General features: G+C 42.0%; 1 protein-coding gene across 1 annotated transcript; it reads left to right on the top strand.

Moving 5' to 3' along the window:
- The first annotated feature begins 9,688 nt into the window (after window positions 1-9,688).
- LOC132895963 (general transcription factor II-I repeat domain-containing protein 2-like) lies at window positions 9,689-11,497 on the top strand. Its single transcript, XM_060936696.1, has one exon. It carries the CDS (start codon window positions 9,689-9,691, stop codon window positions 11,495-11,497), a length of 1,809 nt encoding a protein of 602 aa, XP_060792679.1.
- The last annotated feature ends 5,595 nt before the right edge of the window (window positions 11,498-17,092 follow it).

The raw sequence follows: 17,092 nt of genomic DNA, 5'->3' as shown, positions 1-17,092 counted from the left end.
ACAGTGGTAAACATGCCCCTGTCTCAACTTTTTTGAAACATGTTGATGACATCAAAATGTGCATATATAGCTCTGGAAAAAATTAAGATACCACTGCAAAATTATCAGTTTCTCTGGTTTTACTATTTATAGGTATGTGTGTGAGGAGCATGAACATTTTTCTTTTTTTCCATAAACTACTGACAGTGTTCTCCTCAAATTTCACATAAACATATTGTCACTTAGAGCATTTGATTGCAGAAAATGACAACTGGTCAAAATAACAAAAAAGATGAAGTACTTTAGACCTTGAATAATGCATAGAAATCAAGATCATATTCAATTTCAACAACACAATACTAATGTTTGAAATTAGGATGAGTTCAGAAATCAATATTTGGTGGAATATCCCTGACATTTAATCTCAGCATCCATGTGTCTTGGCATGCTCTCCATCAGTCTTTCATGCTGCTCTTGAGTGAATTTATGCCACACCTGGTACAAAAGTTCAATCAGCTCAGCTTTGTCTGATGGCTTGTGACCATCTATTTTCACATTCCAGAGGTTTTCAGTGGGGTTCAGGTCTGGAGATTTTGTTGGCCATAACAGGGTTTTGATATTGTGGTCCTTGGGCCACACCTTGATTGACCTGGCTGTGTGGCATGAAGCATTGTCCTGCTGGAAAACCCAATCCTCAGAGTTAGGGAACACTGTCAGAGCAGAGCATACGGGTCATACCAAAGACCATCATAAAAATGCCATCTGGCAAGGCATGCTGTAATACAGATGTGAGTAGCTAGTCAAACTCGCAGTTACCAGAGGACTAGCCCCCCCCCGTAATCCTAGCTATATAATAGGTGAGAAGCCGAGGGCTACTGAAATGGAGATCAATGCTATCCAATGTGCCTTGTGGCATGGGAAGGACTTTTGCCAGAGCAGAAGGAAGCAAGTTTTCTTTCAGGATAAACTTGTACATGGCTTGATTCATGTGTCCTTCACAAATAAAAATCTGCCCATTCCAGCCTTGCTGAAGCACTCCAGATCATCATTGATCCTCCACCAAATTTCACAATGGGTGCAAGACACTGTGGCTTGTAGGCCTCTCCAGGTCTCCATCTAACCATTAGATGACCAGGTGATGGGAACAGCTGACAATTGGATACATCAGAGAAGATGACCTTACTCCAGTCCTCTATGGTCCAATCCTTATGGTCTTTACCAAATTTCGGCCTGGCTCTTCTTGTTTCTCATTGGTGAAGGACTTGTTTCTAGCTTTGCGTGACTTCAACCCCACCCAGAGGAGTCTGTTTCGAACTGTCCTTGCCATGCACTTAACCCCAGCTGTCATTTGGCATTCTTTTTGTAGGTCACTTGATGTCATCTTGCAGTTCTTCACTGACATTCGAAGGAGTTGATGATCATCCCAGTCAGTGGAGAGTCGTTTTCACCCTCTGTCAGTCTGTGACTTTGTTGTCCCCAATGTCTGATGCTTAAGCTTGCTTTTATGAACTGCCATCTTTGAAATTTTGAGGAGGAAGCAATCTGACACTCATTGTATCCCTCTACCAGTAAAGCCAGAATTGAACCCTTCTTTTTCTCTCTCTCAAAACTTTTCTTTTAAACTCTTTTGGCATGATGAATAGATATTTTTGTGTTCTAATTTAAATTTAAGTTACTATTAGCACTGTTTTTGCCATCCAAACTGGTCCTATTGCAAAAGGATAGTGATGACCACAGCAGTGGTTTCTATACTTTTCCTCGTTAACTAAGATTTGGTTCAGGTGATCACCTAATCAGTACCCTCATTAAGTAAAATGAGGTGCTTGTGTTGGAATTCCAGCACAGACACTGGAGGATCATTGGTGTCTCTCTCCCTTCTCTTATGGATATCTATAACTCCTGCCTCACCATCAAAGCCATCAGGATTGCAGGTGACCCCACCCACCCATCTCACAGCCTCTTCAGTCTGCTGCCATTGGGGAGGAGACTGCGGAGTCTCCGGGCCAAAACCAGCAGGCTCAAGGACAGTTTCTTTCACCAGGCGGTCAGGAGGCTCAACTCCCTCCCTGTTCTGCCCCTCCTCCCCCCTCTGCCCCCTGCCACAGATTCTGCCCGCACACTCCCCTGCCCCCCCAGCATCTGACATGTCACCCTCACAGTTTCCCCCCCAACACACACACACACACACACACACACACACACACACACACACACACACACATACTCTCAACGTTCATTAACACACTGAACTCAGGGACTGCACATTTCACTTTATCTTGCTCATTTGCACTATTCCGCACTACCTCACCTTAACAGCTATTAGTTTATTGTTTATACTGCTTATTTCATGTTTACCTGCTATACCTCAAGTGCCCTTGACTGTTTATTTGCTCCAATTTATGTGTGTGTGTGTATGTGTGTGTGTGTGTGTGTGTTTATACTGTTTATATTGTTTGTTTTTTCAATTATTCTATTTTTATTTTTATTTATTGCATTGCCTGTTTGCACCGTGGGTCAGAGAGGACTGAAATTTCATCTGTGCTGTATGTCGAGCATGTATAGCATATTTGACAATAAACTTGACTTGACTTGGAATGAAATGGCTGCCATACACAGAGATAGTGATTTAAATTGAAGTGGTCTCTTAATTTATTCCAGAGCTGTATTTTAAAAAAACAATCTCAGTTGCAACATCTGATATGTTGTCTTTGTACTATTTTCAGTGAAATATATGGTTTCCATGATTTGCTAATAATCACATTCTGTTTTTATTTGCAGTTTATACAGTGTCCCAACATTTTTTTTTTTTAAAATGGGGTTATACTACCATACCCATATATATTATTTAGACAGGTCTTTTCAGTTGTGAAACATCATCACATTATTAGTTACCAGGTCTCCTAATATCCCTGTGGTATTAGGTATTCTTTGGTTATCGACTCACAATCTCACAGTCTCTTGATGGTATTGGTGAACTCATTTTTAATGGGGCCCACAGTGTCATGATATGTCTCATAATACCATGTTATATTACCAAGATAGAAAGGCCACAGACAGAAGAAAAGATTGAGATTTTGGCTTCATATGTTTCCATCCTGAGTGGCATGGATAGCACTGTCACCTCACAGCAAGAAGGTTCTGGGTTTGAGTCCAGTGGCCGATGGGGGCCTTTCTGTGTGGAGTTTGCATGGGTCTGTGTGGGTTTCTTCCAAGTGCTCTGGTTTCTCCCACAGTCCAAAGACATGCAGGTTAGGCTAATTGGTGGCTCTAAATTAACCATAAGTGTGAATGGTTGTTTGTCTCTATGTGTTAGCCCTGCAATGATCTGGTGACTTGTCCAGGGTGTACCCTGCCTCTCGCCCATATTCAACTGGGATAGACTCCAGCTTGCCTGCGACCTTGTACAGGATAAGTGGCTATGGATGGATGGATGTTTGTTTCCTGTTTTAATGTTTTGCTGATTTTGTCTATTTGTCTGCAGATTGCCAGTTGTAGAGTAGTTCCAGACCCAATCTTGAGCATCGGTTTCCCCAGGCCTTTGTCTGCCATGAGTGATGCATTTTCTCCTACTCACTATGGACCGTGGTGTGCTTGTTGCTCTCATCAACATCTGCATTGCCCAGCACACTATGTGGCAAAGTTTCTGTGCTAACTTTGTGGCTCCATGGCACAGTGTTCGAAGCGCTGTTGCCTGGTGACATTGCGACAGCTGTGCAGGTAGTGTGAGACATAACTCTGTGCGACTTTTGGTGGGACTGTGAGCAGCTACGCCACTTGAGTTACATCATGAACACTTTTTTCCTTTTTTTCTGTTTTTGTAAGTGTAAAGTGACCTTGGGTGTGAGAAAGGCACTATATAAATTGAACATTCTTCTTCTTCTTATTATTATTATTATTATTATTATTATTATTATTATTATAGAATTAGAATAGGTTTTTTGCATAATACAGTATCTGAATTATCCCACTATAGATGCCCAGTGCCTCTCCACCATATAGTAGAATTTATTCCTTTTCTGTTTGAGATAAGACCCACAGAATATGATATCAAGAATGATTTGGCGGGTATATCAGGTCTTCTGTATCTCCAATAAAAATGGGTTTCTATTTGTAGAAAAGAAAGGCTGATTTAAAGGCTTATAATCTTGTCAGGATCCAAGAGGATGAGTGAAAGTCGACCTTAATCATTGTGTCGGGACACTATGAATACCTTATCATGCCGTATGGATGAGTCAATGCCCCTCAGTGTGCCAAGCCTTCACAAAATATTTCATAAATTTGTATATACAGACAACCTTGACATATACTCTTCTTCAGAGCAAAAACATATGAAAATGTGCACCAGAGTTATCTCTATGTCAAGCTTCTAGTAAGGATATAGTCTTTAGAAATTTGTGCACACAAGATTGGTCTTAGAGCTCCTCCTACTGTCAAACGTTACTTCTTTTCAACATGCATGCTCATGTGTGGATTATATCATCCTTTAAAATAAACTCTCCATGAAATCTAGTCTACTTTAAGTATTATATTGGATTTTTGCAGACTGAATGATACATCACTGATGGAATAGTGATGTATCATGTAGAAAATAGTTTATTTATGGGGTCTTCATGTGTCATTTTAATGTTATTATTATTACTCATAGTAATAATAATAAACTTATTGGTATTGCTCATTTCATACATAAAAAGCAGATTAATGTAAAATGGGATAACTAATTAATGAAATGTTTTTTTTTTTACTAGTATTTCCATGAAACTTGTGGTCCACAAGCCTGCTGTCTTATAGATTTAGGCACTGCCTAAATGCGGAGCTCCCATCTGTTTCTGGGTTGTAGAATTTTCTTATGTCATAGCCAGCCTCTTTTGTTTTATTTCTCTACCATTATAGCAATATACTGTTTCCTTATGTTGCACAAAATGTCGGGCGACAACAGTGACAAGTTACTCACTACTATACTGTCCCGACTACTACTCTACTTCACTAGTTGTTGGGTTTCCTGTGGTGTCAGGCACACACACACAGGACCGAAACCATCAGAAAACAACTCAATGGGTTACTCACTGCTCAGCTGTTCAGTTTCCTGGGGTGGCAGGCTCACACACACACAGGACCAAAACCATCAGAAAACAACTCGATGGGTTTCTTTATGTATCTACACTCTGTGCCTATGGGGCTCCACTCGCATGGGCCAAAGGAGCTCCACTAATATGAAGATCCATCCATCCTTGCATCTGCTGCCGCTTATCCTGTTCTACAGGATTGCAGGCAAGCTGGATCCTATCTCAGCTGACTAAGGGCGAAAGGCGGGGTACACCCTGGACAAGTTGCCAGGTCATCGCAGGGCTGACACATAAACACAGACAACCATTCACACGTACGGTCAATTTAGAGCCACCAATTAGCCTAACCTGCATGTCTTTGGACTGTGGGGGAAACCGGAGCACCCGGAGGAAACCCATGCAGACATGGGGAAAACATGCAATCTCCACACAGAAAGGCCCTCGTCAGCAGCTGGGCTCAAACCCAGGACCTTCTTGCTGTGAGGCGACAGTGCTAGCCACTACACCATCGTGCCGCCCCTAATATGAAGATTTAAAATGTAATTACAGATAGGAGTGTGGTTCAGTTAAAGGTTAAACTGGTTTCCGTGGTGAGTAAATACTGATAGAGCTAGTTTTGATGTGGGGATGTTCTGAAGCAGCCTGCAAAGCAGCTCATCTAGAATGACGAATCTGCATGACTTGCAGTTGCTGCTCTCTAATAGCTCCAATACAGCTAGTCAGCTGTTTGACACAGAACACGACACATCGGGAGTTTGTCATTTTCATCTTCGGCCATCTTAGAAAATCACTGTGCTCGCGAGATCATTTGCTCTCTGACCTTCTTTCTGTGGCTTGAGCGTGACAGAAACCACCCCTCCTTCACCCAGTTTTTTCCTCTGCTCTACACCAAAATCATAGGGGACATACGTTCTTATTTTGAACACACAATGGCAAATTTCACTGAAAAGTAAGAAAAATATATAAAGTTTTCAAGGTCTTTGGTTGAAATTTTTACCCTCGTGGGCCAAGTTGCAACAGGAGCCAAACCGTGCAGGCGATATTAAAGCTAAGCTAATGGAGCATGCGCAGTGCACAGGCAGCCTTTTGCCACCACTTTGCCATCAGCTGACCTGTCGCTAGTGTATTGCTGTTTTCTTTCCTTGTCCATACTGTTTGAATTGATCAGTATAACTGGTTTCATAAGCCATGCTCGGCATTAATCACTGTTTGCCATCACTTCATTTTCATGCATTTAACTGTGCTGTGGGGAGAGTGGGGAAAGGCCTAGCATTAACTGTGCTGTGGGGAGAGCGGGGAAAGGCTGAGCGCCATTTTTGGATCCCAAATGTTTGTCATGTCTCGTTCAAAATGCTCATTTCATGCTCATTGTCATTTACATCTCTCATCTGTGTTCACTTTGTCTAATATCAAGAAATGCAAATGTACACATGGGCTGTGAAAAACACTCTCATTTATCGGGTAAAACTTTGTGATGACATTTCTGTATTCACTTTACTCACCTGCATTCAAACTCCGGCACTTCCGGGTTTACGTGGGGAAACCAAGGGTCTGTACCACTTGAGTCAGATAGAGGGGTTTCGTGGGTGGATGGTGGGTTGAACCATTTTGACAGGGGTGGGATTTATAGCAAAATGTTTTGAAAACAAAAGATAGACGATTCATAAAAACACTGAGTGGATTCAGGTCAACTTGTCAGATACTGAAGGATTTCGCAGTGATTTCAAAATCAACATCACTATTTAGAATTAAATTCCTACAACTCATCATTTCTATTCATTCATTTTTTACACATTTTCTTTCTCTTTCAGCTTGTGGCTTTTCTTGTGAAAGATTTATTCGCCTTTCTCTCACTCTTTCACCACTTCTTTCCTTTTCTTCCTCTGTCAAAACTCTCTTTCTCTTCCTGGTTTTGACTTCTTCTTTCTCTCCTTGGTGAACTTGTTCTGACATCTTTTTACTTATTCAGGTGACATTGGGCATACCTAACAACCTGTGTTTTCTATCTCTCTCTCTCTCTCTCCCCCCCCAAAAAAAAAAATCTGTCCCTCTGAGTTACATGTTGGTCCTGAGATTGAGATGCTGACCTCTTCTGCTCTTCGGACCTGCGTGATCCATCCTGGTGCCCTGTGTCTGGTTGGAGTCTCACAGAGGTGGAAAGTAACGAATTACATTACTCGCGTTACTGTACTTGAGTAGCTTTTTTGTGTACTTATACTTTTTCAAGTAATTTTTAAAGAGTGTACTTTTACTTTTACTTAAGTATGTTTTCCTTTAAGTAGTGTACTTCGGTACATTTTACATCACAACTGTTACTGAGTAAAAAAAATAAATAAATAAAAAATAAAAAAAAGGCTAAAACGGAGAAGGGGAAATGCGTTCTGGAAATGAATCACGGGAAGGACAGTTGTCGCGCGCGCGAGTCTCACACAGACGATGGCGGACATGCACCGGCGCTTTGGGGGGGGGGGGGGGGTTCACGCCCCTGGGCCACAGCCAATCAGGGGCCTTGTAATATTAATAAAATAATAAACTGTCGGAATCGTGGGCCTACATTAAAGTACGGATAGAAATAAGGTTAGAAATAAATGAGCGCACAGTAGCCTGCTGTAAGAGACATGGTGGATGTGGTTCGCGAAACGAACACCCACAACTGGACCAGAATAAAATGTAACAAAATGTAACATCACGCACGAAAGCACGCCAAAGACTGCAGACTACTGAGACACAAATTTAGAGGCTTTGAAAGATGAAGCGTTCACATGTTAGCAGGGCGCATAAAAGGAAAAAAAGAGAGATGCAGGTAATGATAGAATCGTTGCCTAAAGTCACAGACTTTTTTAAGGTAAGGATCACCAATCTGTTCAGAATATCAGCTACTTATCAGTTATCAGCCTACCAGCAGCTAGGCTATGTGCAGCTAGGCTATGTGCAGCTAGGCTAGATATGCTATGATCTGTCCAACAGTAAAATAAATCAGTTGTGATTTGAATACGCGTCGTGTGATTTGAGTTATAATCCTGTTAGTATAATAGCATATTTCGATGGGGATAATAAAATGTCTAAAACCATGGGCGTCGCCACCATTGAATGTGAAGGGGACGTGTCCCCCTCACATTTCATAATTCTTCGTTTGGACCCCCCACATTTAACATAAAATATGAGTTCACCCAGCGCCGTTTCTATTGCTTCATGAAAGAATCCATTCCACTTGATCGATAAGAGAATACACAGACCACTGAAAATCCACTCCGGGGTTTCCGGGCGCTCCCGACAACAGCTCATCGCGCGCGAGTGAAGTGAATCTCAGCGCGAGCACAGAAATGTTGGTGCAGCTGCTGGAAAGTGGAGGAGGTGACGTCATCCCCATTGCAACCTCACAATGTCTAGCTTTTGCTAAAACCTTATTCTTTTGTTATCTGCCCTCAAAATTAACCCTAGGACACGTTAAATTAATATTCAACTAAACAGTGAAATAAGCTTCGCCTAATGGGGTATTCTTGGTTGATGATGAATTGTTTGCAGTATTTGCTCCTCCCCAGACACAATGGACATAAGGACATTCTTTACAAAGAAGCGGAAAGTCAGTCAAAATTTCCCCACAGGACAGGGTTTTTTTTTGTCCCAATGGAAATGTTAGTGCAGTTAGCTGGCTAGTCAATGTTAGGAGATGTATCAGCTAGCTTAACGTTAGCTATCATTTCATTCAAACCCAGTAGGCCTGCCTTACTGTAATGCCAAGAATGAGGTCAAGTCTGCTCTGATGATATTTATTGATTCCTTGTTTTGTCTGGTCTTTGGCAGTTTTCTGGAAAGTAAGATGGGAAATCAGTGTATGGGGAAGGAATAGTAGCGAGGAAAGCGATGGAGAGAGATGGATGTTATTCCAGGTGGATTGTGAAGGAAAGGGGGATAAAAGTGATGAAGTGGTAGAAATTGTGGTGGCACCAATATAAGAAGGAGTTCTATCTATAAATCTATTTGTTATACTAATCTGTAAATGCTACTGTAGTACCACCATTGCATGTAGGTTGACAAAACTGCACTTGTTCATTGTGTGAAGTTATTTTTTATGCGTCACCGTTGCTTGACACAGTGTGATTTTGTGTTATGAAGTTTGCATGATGCCATGTCATGCCTGTTCATTGTGTGAGATTATGAATATTCTTATTTTTAAACATACAGTTGAGTGTCACTATTGCTTGGCCCAGTGGCATGTTGTGTTACATCTAAAACTAAATAGAAAACACAAAATAAAAAGTAAAATGCACCCATTAAGTCATTGTTGGTGATAAATTGTGTCACATTCATCTCATTATCTTAGGCCAGGGGTGTCAAACTCAGGCCCGCGGGCCAATTTTGGCCCGCGAGGTACTTAAATTTGGCCCGCGAGGTCATAAACAGATCCGTATTATAGCTGGCCCGCCGCGTATTATATACAGCGCATCCGTATTGGAGCTGGCGCGCCAGTGTTCTATTCAGCACATCAGCAGTGCGGCCCATCGCTGCATCGGCGCTACACACTATACATTCAGCGTATCATGCCAATAACACTCCAAATCCCAAAATGCCTTGCATTGTTATTGCCGCCTTTTCTGTTCACAAACAAATTTGTATCCATGCAACCAGACAAACTTTCCTCGAAAATGGCGAAGCGAAAGATTGATAATCGGACTTTTCAAGATAGGTGGGAGAATGATTACATGTTCATATTATTCAAGGACAAACCTGTTTGCTTGGTGTGTGGATTTACCGTGGCTGTCACTAAAGAGTACAATTTAAGACGGCACTACGAAACTAAACATGAAGACAAATACAACAATCTGGATGCAAAACTCAAGCTACAAAAGGTAGAGGAGTTGAAAACAAGTCTGCTTTCAAGACAAACTATGTTTATCCAAGCAAAGTCACGAAGCGATGCTGCTGTCAAAGCTAGTTTTACTGTTGCACAAGACATCGCTATATCAGCCCGACCCTTTACAGAGGGAGAGTTTGTTAAAAACTGCATGGTGAAAGTGTGCAATATCGTGTGCCCAGAAAAAAAACAAGCGTTTCAAAACGTAAGCCTCAGCAGAAACACCATAGCTGAGCGTACATGTGAGCTCGCCACCAACCTGCAAGAGCAGCTGGTGGAAAAGGGGAAAGACTTCGTGGCATATTCCCTTGCTGTGGATGAGAGCAGTGACATAAGTGACACTGCGCACCTGTCAATCTTCATCCGTGGAGTGGACTCTAATCTGTGCGTTACAGAGGAACTTTTGGGAATAAAGTCGATGCACAGCACAACCACGGGGAAGGACATTTTTGAAGAGGTGGCCAAGTGTGTTAATGAAATGGGGCTATCTTGGGAGAAACTCGTGTCACTGACCACAGATGGTGCGCCAGCGATGTGCGGACAGAGGAGCGGACTGGTGGGCCGGGTTAGGGAGAGAATGCAGGAGCATGCAGCAGGTGAGCTTACTGTGTACCATTGCATCATACACCAGGAAGCGTTGTGCGGGAAAAGCATGCAAATGGAGCATGTGTTGAGCACCGTGACGAGCGTGGTGAACCTCATAAGGGCCAAAGGACTGAATCATCGTCAATTCAAGTCCTTCCTTGATGAAATTGGCTCTGAATACACAGACGTGCCCTACTACACTGACGTGAGATGGCTAAGTCGAGGGAAAGTTTTGAACAGGTTTCTTGAGCTGCATGAGGAAATCTGCCAGTTTTTGGAGAGCAAAGGAAAAGACACCACAGGCCTCAGGGACAAAAAATTTCTGTGTGAGCTGGCATTTTTGTGTGACATCCTGAAACACCTTGATGCGCTCAGCCTGCAGCTTCAGGGGCGTGGCCACATCATCACAGATATGTACGCTGCTGTCAAGGCTTTCAGGACCAAGTTGCGCCTGTGGGAAACTCAGCTGCTGGGCAGAAATATGGGCCACTTTCCGTGCTGCCAAGCAATACAACACCAGATCTTGCCTGCCACGGTGCCAACCGCACAGTTTGCTGAAAAACTCAGCTTACTCAGCGCCGAGTTTACCCGACGATTTGCCGATTTTGAAGCCCAGAAATACAGATTTCAACTGCTCAATAATCCGTTTACGGTTGACATCGAAAGCTCACCAACCAACATTCAAATGGAATTGATTGAACTCCAATGTAGTGACGCGCTCAAGTCAAAGTATGACACTGTGGGTGCCGCAGAGTTTCCACGTTTCCTCCCCGAAACAATGCCACGACTTCGTGAGCAAGCTGCTCAAACGCTCTCTATGTTCGGCAGCACATATCTGTGCGAGCAACTGTTCTCTTTGATGAAGATGAACAAAACGCCACTCAGGAGTTGCCTCTCAGATGAGCACCTTCACTCAATTCTGAGGATTTCCTCAGCTCAGAGCTTAACCCCAGACATTGATATGCTCGCATCTAAGAAGAGAAGCCAAGTATCTGGCTCGAACCAATGCGAGTAGCCCATGTCAGACCGTATAGCAAAGATTGGTTTTCCATGAACTGTTAATAGTTGAATGATTTTCATTGAAGGCACTTATTATAATTTTGGTTGTTGGCCTGCAAAAAAAAAAAGTTTTTTTTAAATTAAATGTAGGTAGTCTATTGGATTTCTTTGGTATAAACAGAAATGCATTTGTTTTATTTCACATTTTATTTCTTGTTTGTTTACAGTGTTTTATTCAATAAAAAATTAATTATTCAATAAATATTGAGTTTGGCCCGCGACTTAGTCCCAGTTCTTAATTTTGGCCCCCTGTGAATTTGAGTTTGACACCCCTGTCTTAGGCGTAGTGGTGGGTTTAAAAACAGGCTGATGAATATATGGACTAGTTGAATGAGGACTTATTGTTGAAAATTAATTAAAATTTTTCTGGCGGAGGACCCCCCACCAGTGTGTCCCCCCACATTAAAAATGCTTCTGACGCCCCTGTCTAAAACAGCATCTACTGAAGAAATTGATGAAAAGATTGTAGCCTATAATGTTCACAGTTCGGGCAGCAGACAGAGTAAGCATACTGAGGGGAATAGCAATACAAAGCTAGCGCAGATCCACATTTCTCGCTAGCTGTGTTGGGTGTGTTGTTAACCCGTGTGGATTTAAGTGAAATACTTGAGAAGTTCTGTGGTCAAGACAACGTTTTAAGGTAAGGACAATTGATTATTGTTTGCCCGCCGTGGCTTGTTGTTGACGAAAGGCCCACATGATTTTGCCTTATGCAGCTACTGCTAGCGTCATGTTTTGAACTAGGTTAAGCTCATTTGTGCTAAAGGATGGGTTTATTGAAGGATTTTGATGTAGCTAGTTTCTTTTTAAAAAATCGTATGCTCAAAACAGTATGCCCGTGTTCATCATGTTTAACTTTTTTCTTGATGGAGTGCGTGAAATATTGTTGCAAGTGGTATTTCTATGCAGTCATGTCAAAAAGGCAGTTGAATGCACGGTCTTATTCAAGGAGAAGGAAGACTTGCATGATGCTTGAACATAGATCGGTAAAATAGACCCTAGTAGGACTTGGTTTCGTGTATTTCGGTCTGTAGAGTTATGAGTTTGGCCGCTGTCCATGGTGTTTACGTTTCATGTGGCCGCCGAGCCAAGTACCTTCATCATCATCATCATGTTCCCCTGTCAAAAGTTAAACTCTCTAGGGGTGCTTCTGCTGTAGCAGTTGCAGCAGTTGCTCAAAGTTTGATTTGTCCATCATCATACGTCTTATCTGTTGGGTGTCTATGCCCAACAGATTTTCCCATTTTGTCCATTTGTAACCATTTTTGTCAAACAGGAGCTGCTTTTGCACTTGGTTATTGCCCATCCGGCAAATGTGAGCAATATATTTTAGTTGTTGTACGTAGCAGGATAGTTTTATATCCTGGGTTCCTGTCAGTTTCCGGAGGTCAGCATTGGACATCTTGTAGCTCCAGTCTATATCTTCATTTGTAGTGTTCTTTTGGTCAGGGGCATTCTTTCGTTTATATCCACCTTTAATCATTTTCCTTAGGAAGCCGTGCCACACTACCTCAATTTTGTGAATTTCACTGGATGATAGTTGCCATGCCTGTGTGCTGTACAGGAGATGAGATCAAACGCATGCCACTAGGAACTTTATACGGGTTTTTAGTAGTATTCAGTGGTCGGTTAGAACGTGTTTCAGTTCATTCCATTTCATGAATGCAGCACTTATCCTAGCATGCAGGAAGTGTGATGATTCATCACAGTTGCTGACATTATAACCAAGATATTTAAAGGTGCGGATGTTTTTAATATTAGTGCCGCCAAGGGAAATGATACTTGGTTTACATTTGATATCCTCATTGACGTTAAAAGCCATTGTTTCTGTTTTGACATATGATATTTGTAAACCAAAGCGGGTGTAGGTCTTATCATACAACTGAAGAATATTCTGAAGCTCCTCAATGGATCCAGCGAGTATGGCCTGATCATCTGCGTATAGAATCTCTGTTATGCAACCCTCTCCTGATGCTTGTGCTTTCGTACGCATTTCTCTTGTGGATACCTCATTTGGAATGCAATATCTGAACTTGAAGCCTGTATCTGGGTACAGTTTTGATATCTCATGCTGTGCAATCCTGACAACAAAGTCCATATAGATATTAAAAACTGATGGCGATTCTAGGGCACCTTGTCTTGCAGTGAATGTTTGTTTTCATGCCGCCGAGCTATTTTTATGTACAACCCCGATTCCAAAAAAGTTGGGACAAAGTACAAATTGTAAATAAAAATGGAATGCAATAATTTACAAATCTCAAAAACTGATATTGTTTTCACAATAGAACAAAGACAACATATCAAATGTCGAAAGTGAGACATTTTGAAATTTCATGCCAAATATTGGCTCATTTGAAATTTCATGACCGCAACACATCTCAAAAAAGTTGGGACAGGGGCAATAAGAGGCTGGAAAAGTTAAAGGTACAAAAAAGGAACAGCTGGAGGACCAAATTGCAACTCATTAGGTCAATTGGCAATAGGTCATTAACATGACTGGGTATAAAAAGAGCATCTTGGAGTGGCAGCGGCTCTCAGAAGTAAAGATGGTAAGAGGATCACCAATCCCCCTAATTCTGCGCCGACGAATAGTGGAGCAATATCAGAAAGGAGTTCGACAGTGTAAAATTGCAAAGAGTTTGAACATATCATCATCTACAGTGCATAATATCATCAAAAGATTCAGAGAATCTGGAAGAATCTCTGTGCGTCAGAGTCAAGGCCAGAAAACCATACTGGGTGCCTGTGATCTTTGGGCCCTTAGACAGCACTGCATCACATACAGGCATGCTTCTGTATTGGAAATCACAAAATGGGCTCAGGAATATTTCCAGAGAACATTATCTGTGAACACAATTCACCGTGCCATCCGCCGTTGCCAGCTAAAACTCTATAGTTCAAAGAAGAAGCCGTATCTAAACATGATCCAGAAGCGCAGACGTCTTCTCTGGGCCAAGGCTCATTTAAAATGGACTGTGGCAAAGTGGAAAACTGTTCTGTGGTCAGACGAATCAAAATTTGAAGTTCTTTATGGAAATCAGGGACGTCGTGTCATTTGGACTAAAGAGGAGAAGGACGAGCCAAGTTGTTATCAGCGCTCAGTTCAGAAGCCTGCATCTCTGATGGTATGGGGTTGCATTAGTGTGTGTGGCATGGGCAGCTTACACATCTGGAAAGACACCATCAATGCTGAAAGGTATATCCAGGTTCTAGAGCAACATATGCTCCCATCCAGACGACGTCTCTTTCAGTGAAGACCTTGCATTTTCCAACATGACAATGCCAAACCACATACTGCATCAATTACAGCATCATGGCTGCGTAGAAGAAGGGTCCGGGTACTGAACTGGCCAGCCTGCAGCCCAGATCTTTCACCCATAGAAAACATTTGGTGCATCATAAAACGGAAGATGCGACAAAAAAGACCTAAGACAGTTGAGCAACTAGAATCCTACATTAGACAAGAATGGGTTAACATTCCTATCCCAAAACTTGAGCAACTTGTCTCCTCAGTCCCCAGACGTTTACAGACTGTTGTAAAGAGAAAAGGGGATGTCTCACAGTGGTAAACATGGCCTTGTCCCAACGTTTTTGAGATGTGTTGTTGTCATGAAATTTAAAATCACCTAATTTTTCTCTTTAAATGATACATTTTCTCAGTTTAAACATTTGATATGTCATCTATGTTCTATTCTGAATAAAATATGGAATTTTGAAACTTCCACATCATTGCATTCCGTTTTTATTTACAATTTGTACTTTGTCCCAACTTTTTTGGAATTGGGGTTGTATTTTATTTTTTAAAAGGACTTGTCTGTAGGTGTGTGTGTTTTATGTTTACAACACATAGGTCTACATTAGCGCACGCACACTTGTGTGGTTATCTCTGGCCATGCCCCTGCGTGAAAGTTACGCAGTATCACTGTCCTGTCCGTGGTAATAATCAGAACCGGCTCTGTAATGATAATGCACGCGTTCTTCTCTCCCTCTTTGGTCGGATGTGTTGAGCGATGTGAGCGTGGGCCTTGCGCAGCTACGCTGAGCCAAACATAACCTATCGTAGGCTTCTAGGCTAATTACATGCTTACACTGTAAATGCTTGACACGTATTGCAAATAAAATAAGAGTGTTTTCCTGGCCAATGGTAAGGGTAGGGTTGACAGGTAGCCTATGAGGGGCCTAGCCCCTGGGCCACGGGTGTTGATAAAGCGCCCCTGCGGACATGGAGGAGACCGAGGAACCTGTGGTGGACGACCCTGCAGAAAACGCAATTTCTTCCAGTAATGAAGTGCACCTCTGGCCCTACATACGTGATCACTTCAGCTTCGTAGAGAAAAGGGGTGAAGTTTCATTATGCAATGCAGATTATGTGTGCCCAAGAAGACAACCATTGCGGCATACAAAAATTCGACGTTTAATCTGTGCAAGCATGTTGAGGTAAGTATTGTCATTGGCATCATAATCACGGGCGCAGATAGAGGGTGGGACGGGTGGGATTCGTCCCACCCAGATTTAAATTCACCTCGTTCGGTCCCCCCCACTTATAGGGAGGAAAAAAACATCTATGCTGTCTTTCTTTGCATAAGGCAAACCTCACGGAAAAATCAAAAGACTAATTACCATTCGGTTTATTGAGGTGCACAGCAGTGTATACATAGTTGCAACAACTCACATAAAACAAAACAAAGACTGATATTCGGTTGGTTGAGCTGCGCAGACTGCACAGGTTGCGAGCTCGAGCTTGGTTGCTATGGTTACCCACAACAAGTTTGACAGGCATATCGGGGTTGGGGTTCGTTTGCTGGCAGCTTTGTCCCCCCCAGTTTTTTGTCCCCCCCAGTTTTTTGTCCCCCCCAGTTCAAAAAACGTATCTGCGCCCCTGATCATAATGTTTCCTTTCCATAGTAAAACCGACAATAGGCTGGTTATATTCCAAAAATAGTGGATGGCATTGCTAATGTTGAAGTAGCAACCTGTTGGTACTGTAACATAATGGTAACTAGTCTGTTATTCAGTTGGCTAATCATGCAAGCAAGTTAGCTCGCCAACCTGACGTGATCAGTCCTCCTACCATTCTACATCCAACAGGCCAGAAAGGAATACTAAGCAAAACAAATAATGTTTGAATTGAATTGTTCAATAACACAGTGCACACAGGCAAGCTACGAGATTTCGGTGCAACATTTCACTTTCATATTTTGTGTACAATGCTTTGTGTGTGGTCAGGGTGATGTAAACGACATGACTGTGTGTATTGACCTTTTTTGTTTGTCTCAGTTTTAATGCAGCATTATCCTAAGCATTCAATTTGATACACTTCCTTTAAATAAAACATCTGGGTTGAGATGTACATATATCCTTGTTTCCTCTTCTTTTTCATTTTTGCACAACACAATGGAGGCAGAAAACACCCATTGTTAAAAGTAACGTTTTACTTTTACTCAAAGTACATTTTAAATGATCTACTTTTTACTTTTACTTGAGTAGATTTTTTGTCTGGTAACTTTACTTGTACTTAAGTAAAATTTCATCAGAGTAACAGTACTTGTAC

This window comes from Neoarius graeffei, chromosome 13 (genome assembly GCF_027579695.1).
Source record: "Neoarius graeffei isolate fNeoGra1 chromosome 13, fNeoGra1.pri, whole genome shotgun sequence".
Lineage (NCBI taxonomy): Eukaryota > Metazoa > Chordata > Actinopteri > Siluriformes > Ariidae > Neoarius > Neoarius graeffei.
This window is presented reverse-complemented; position numbering and strand designations above follow the sequence as displayed.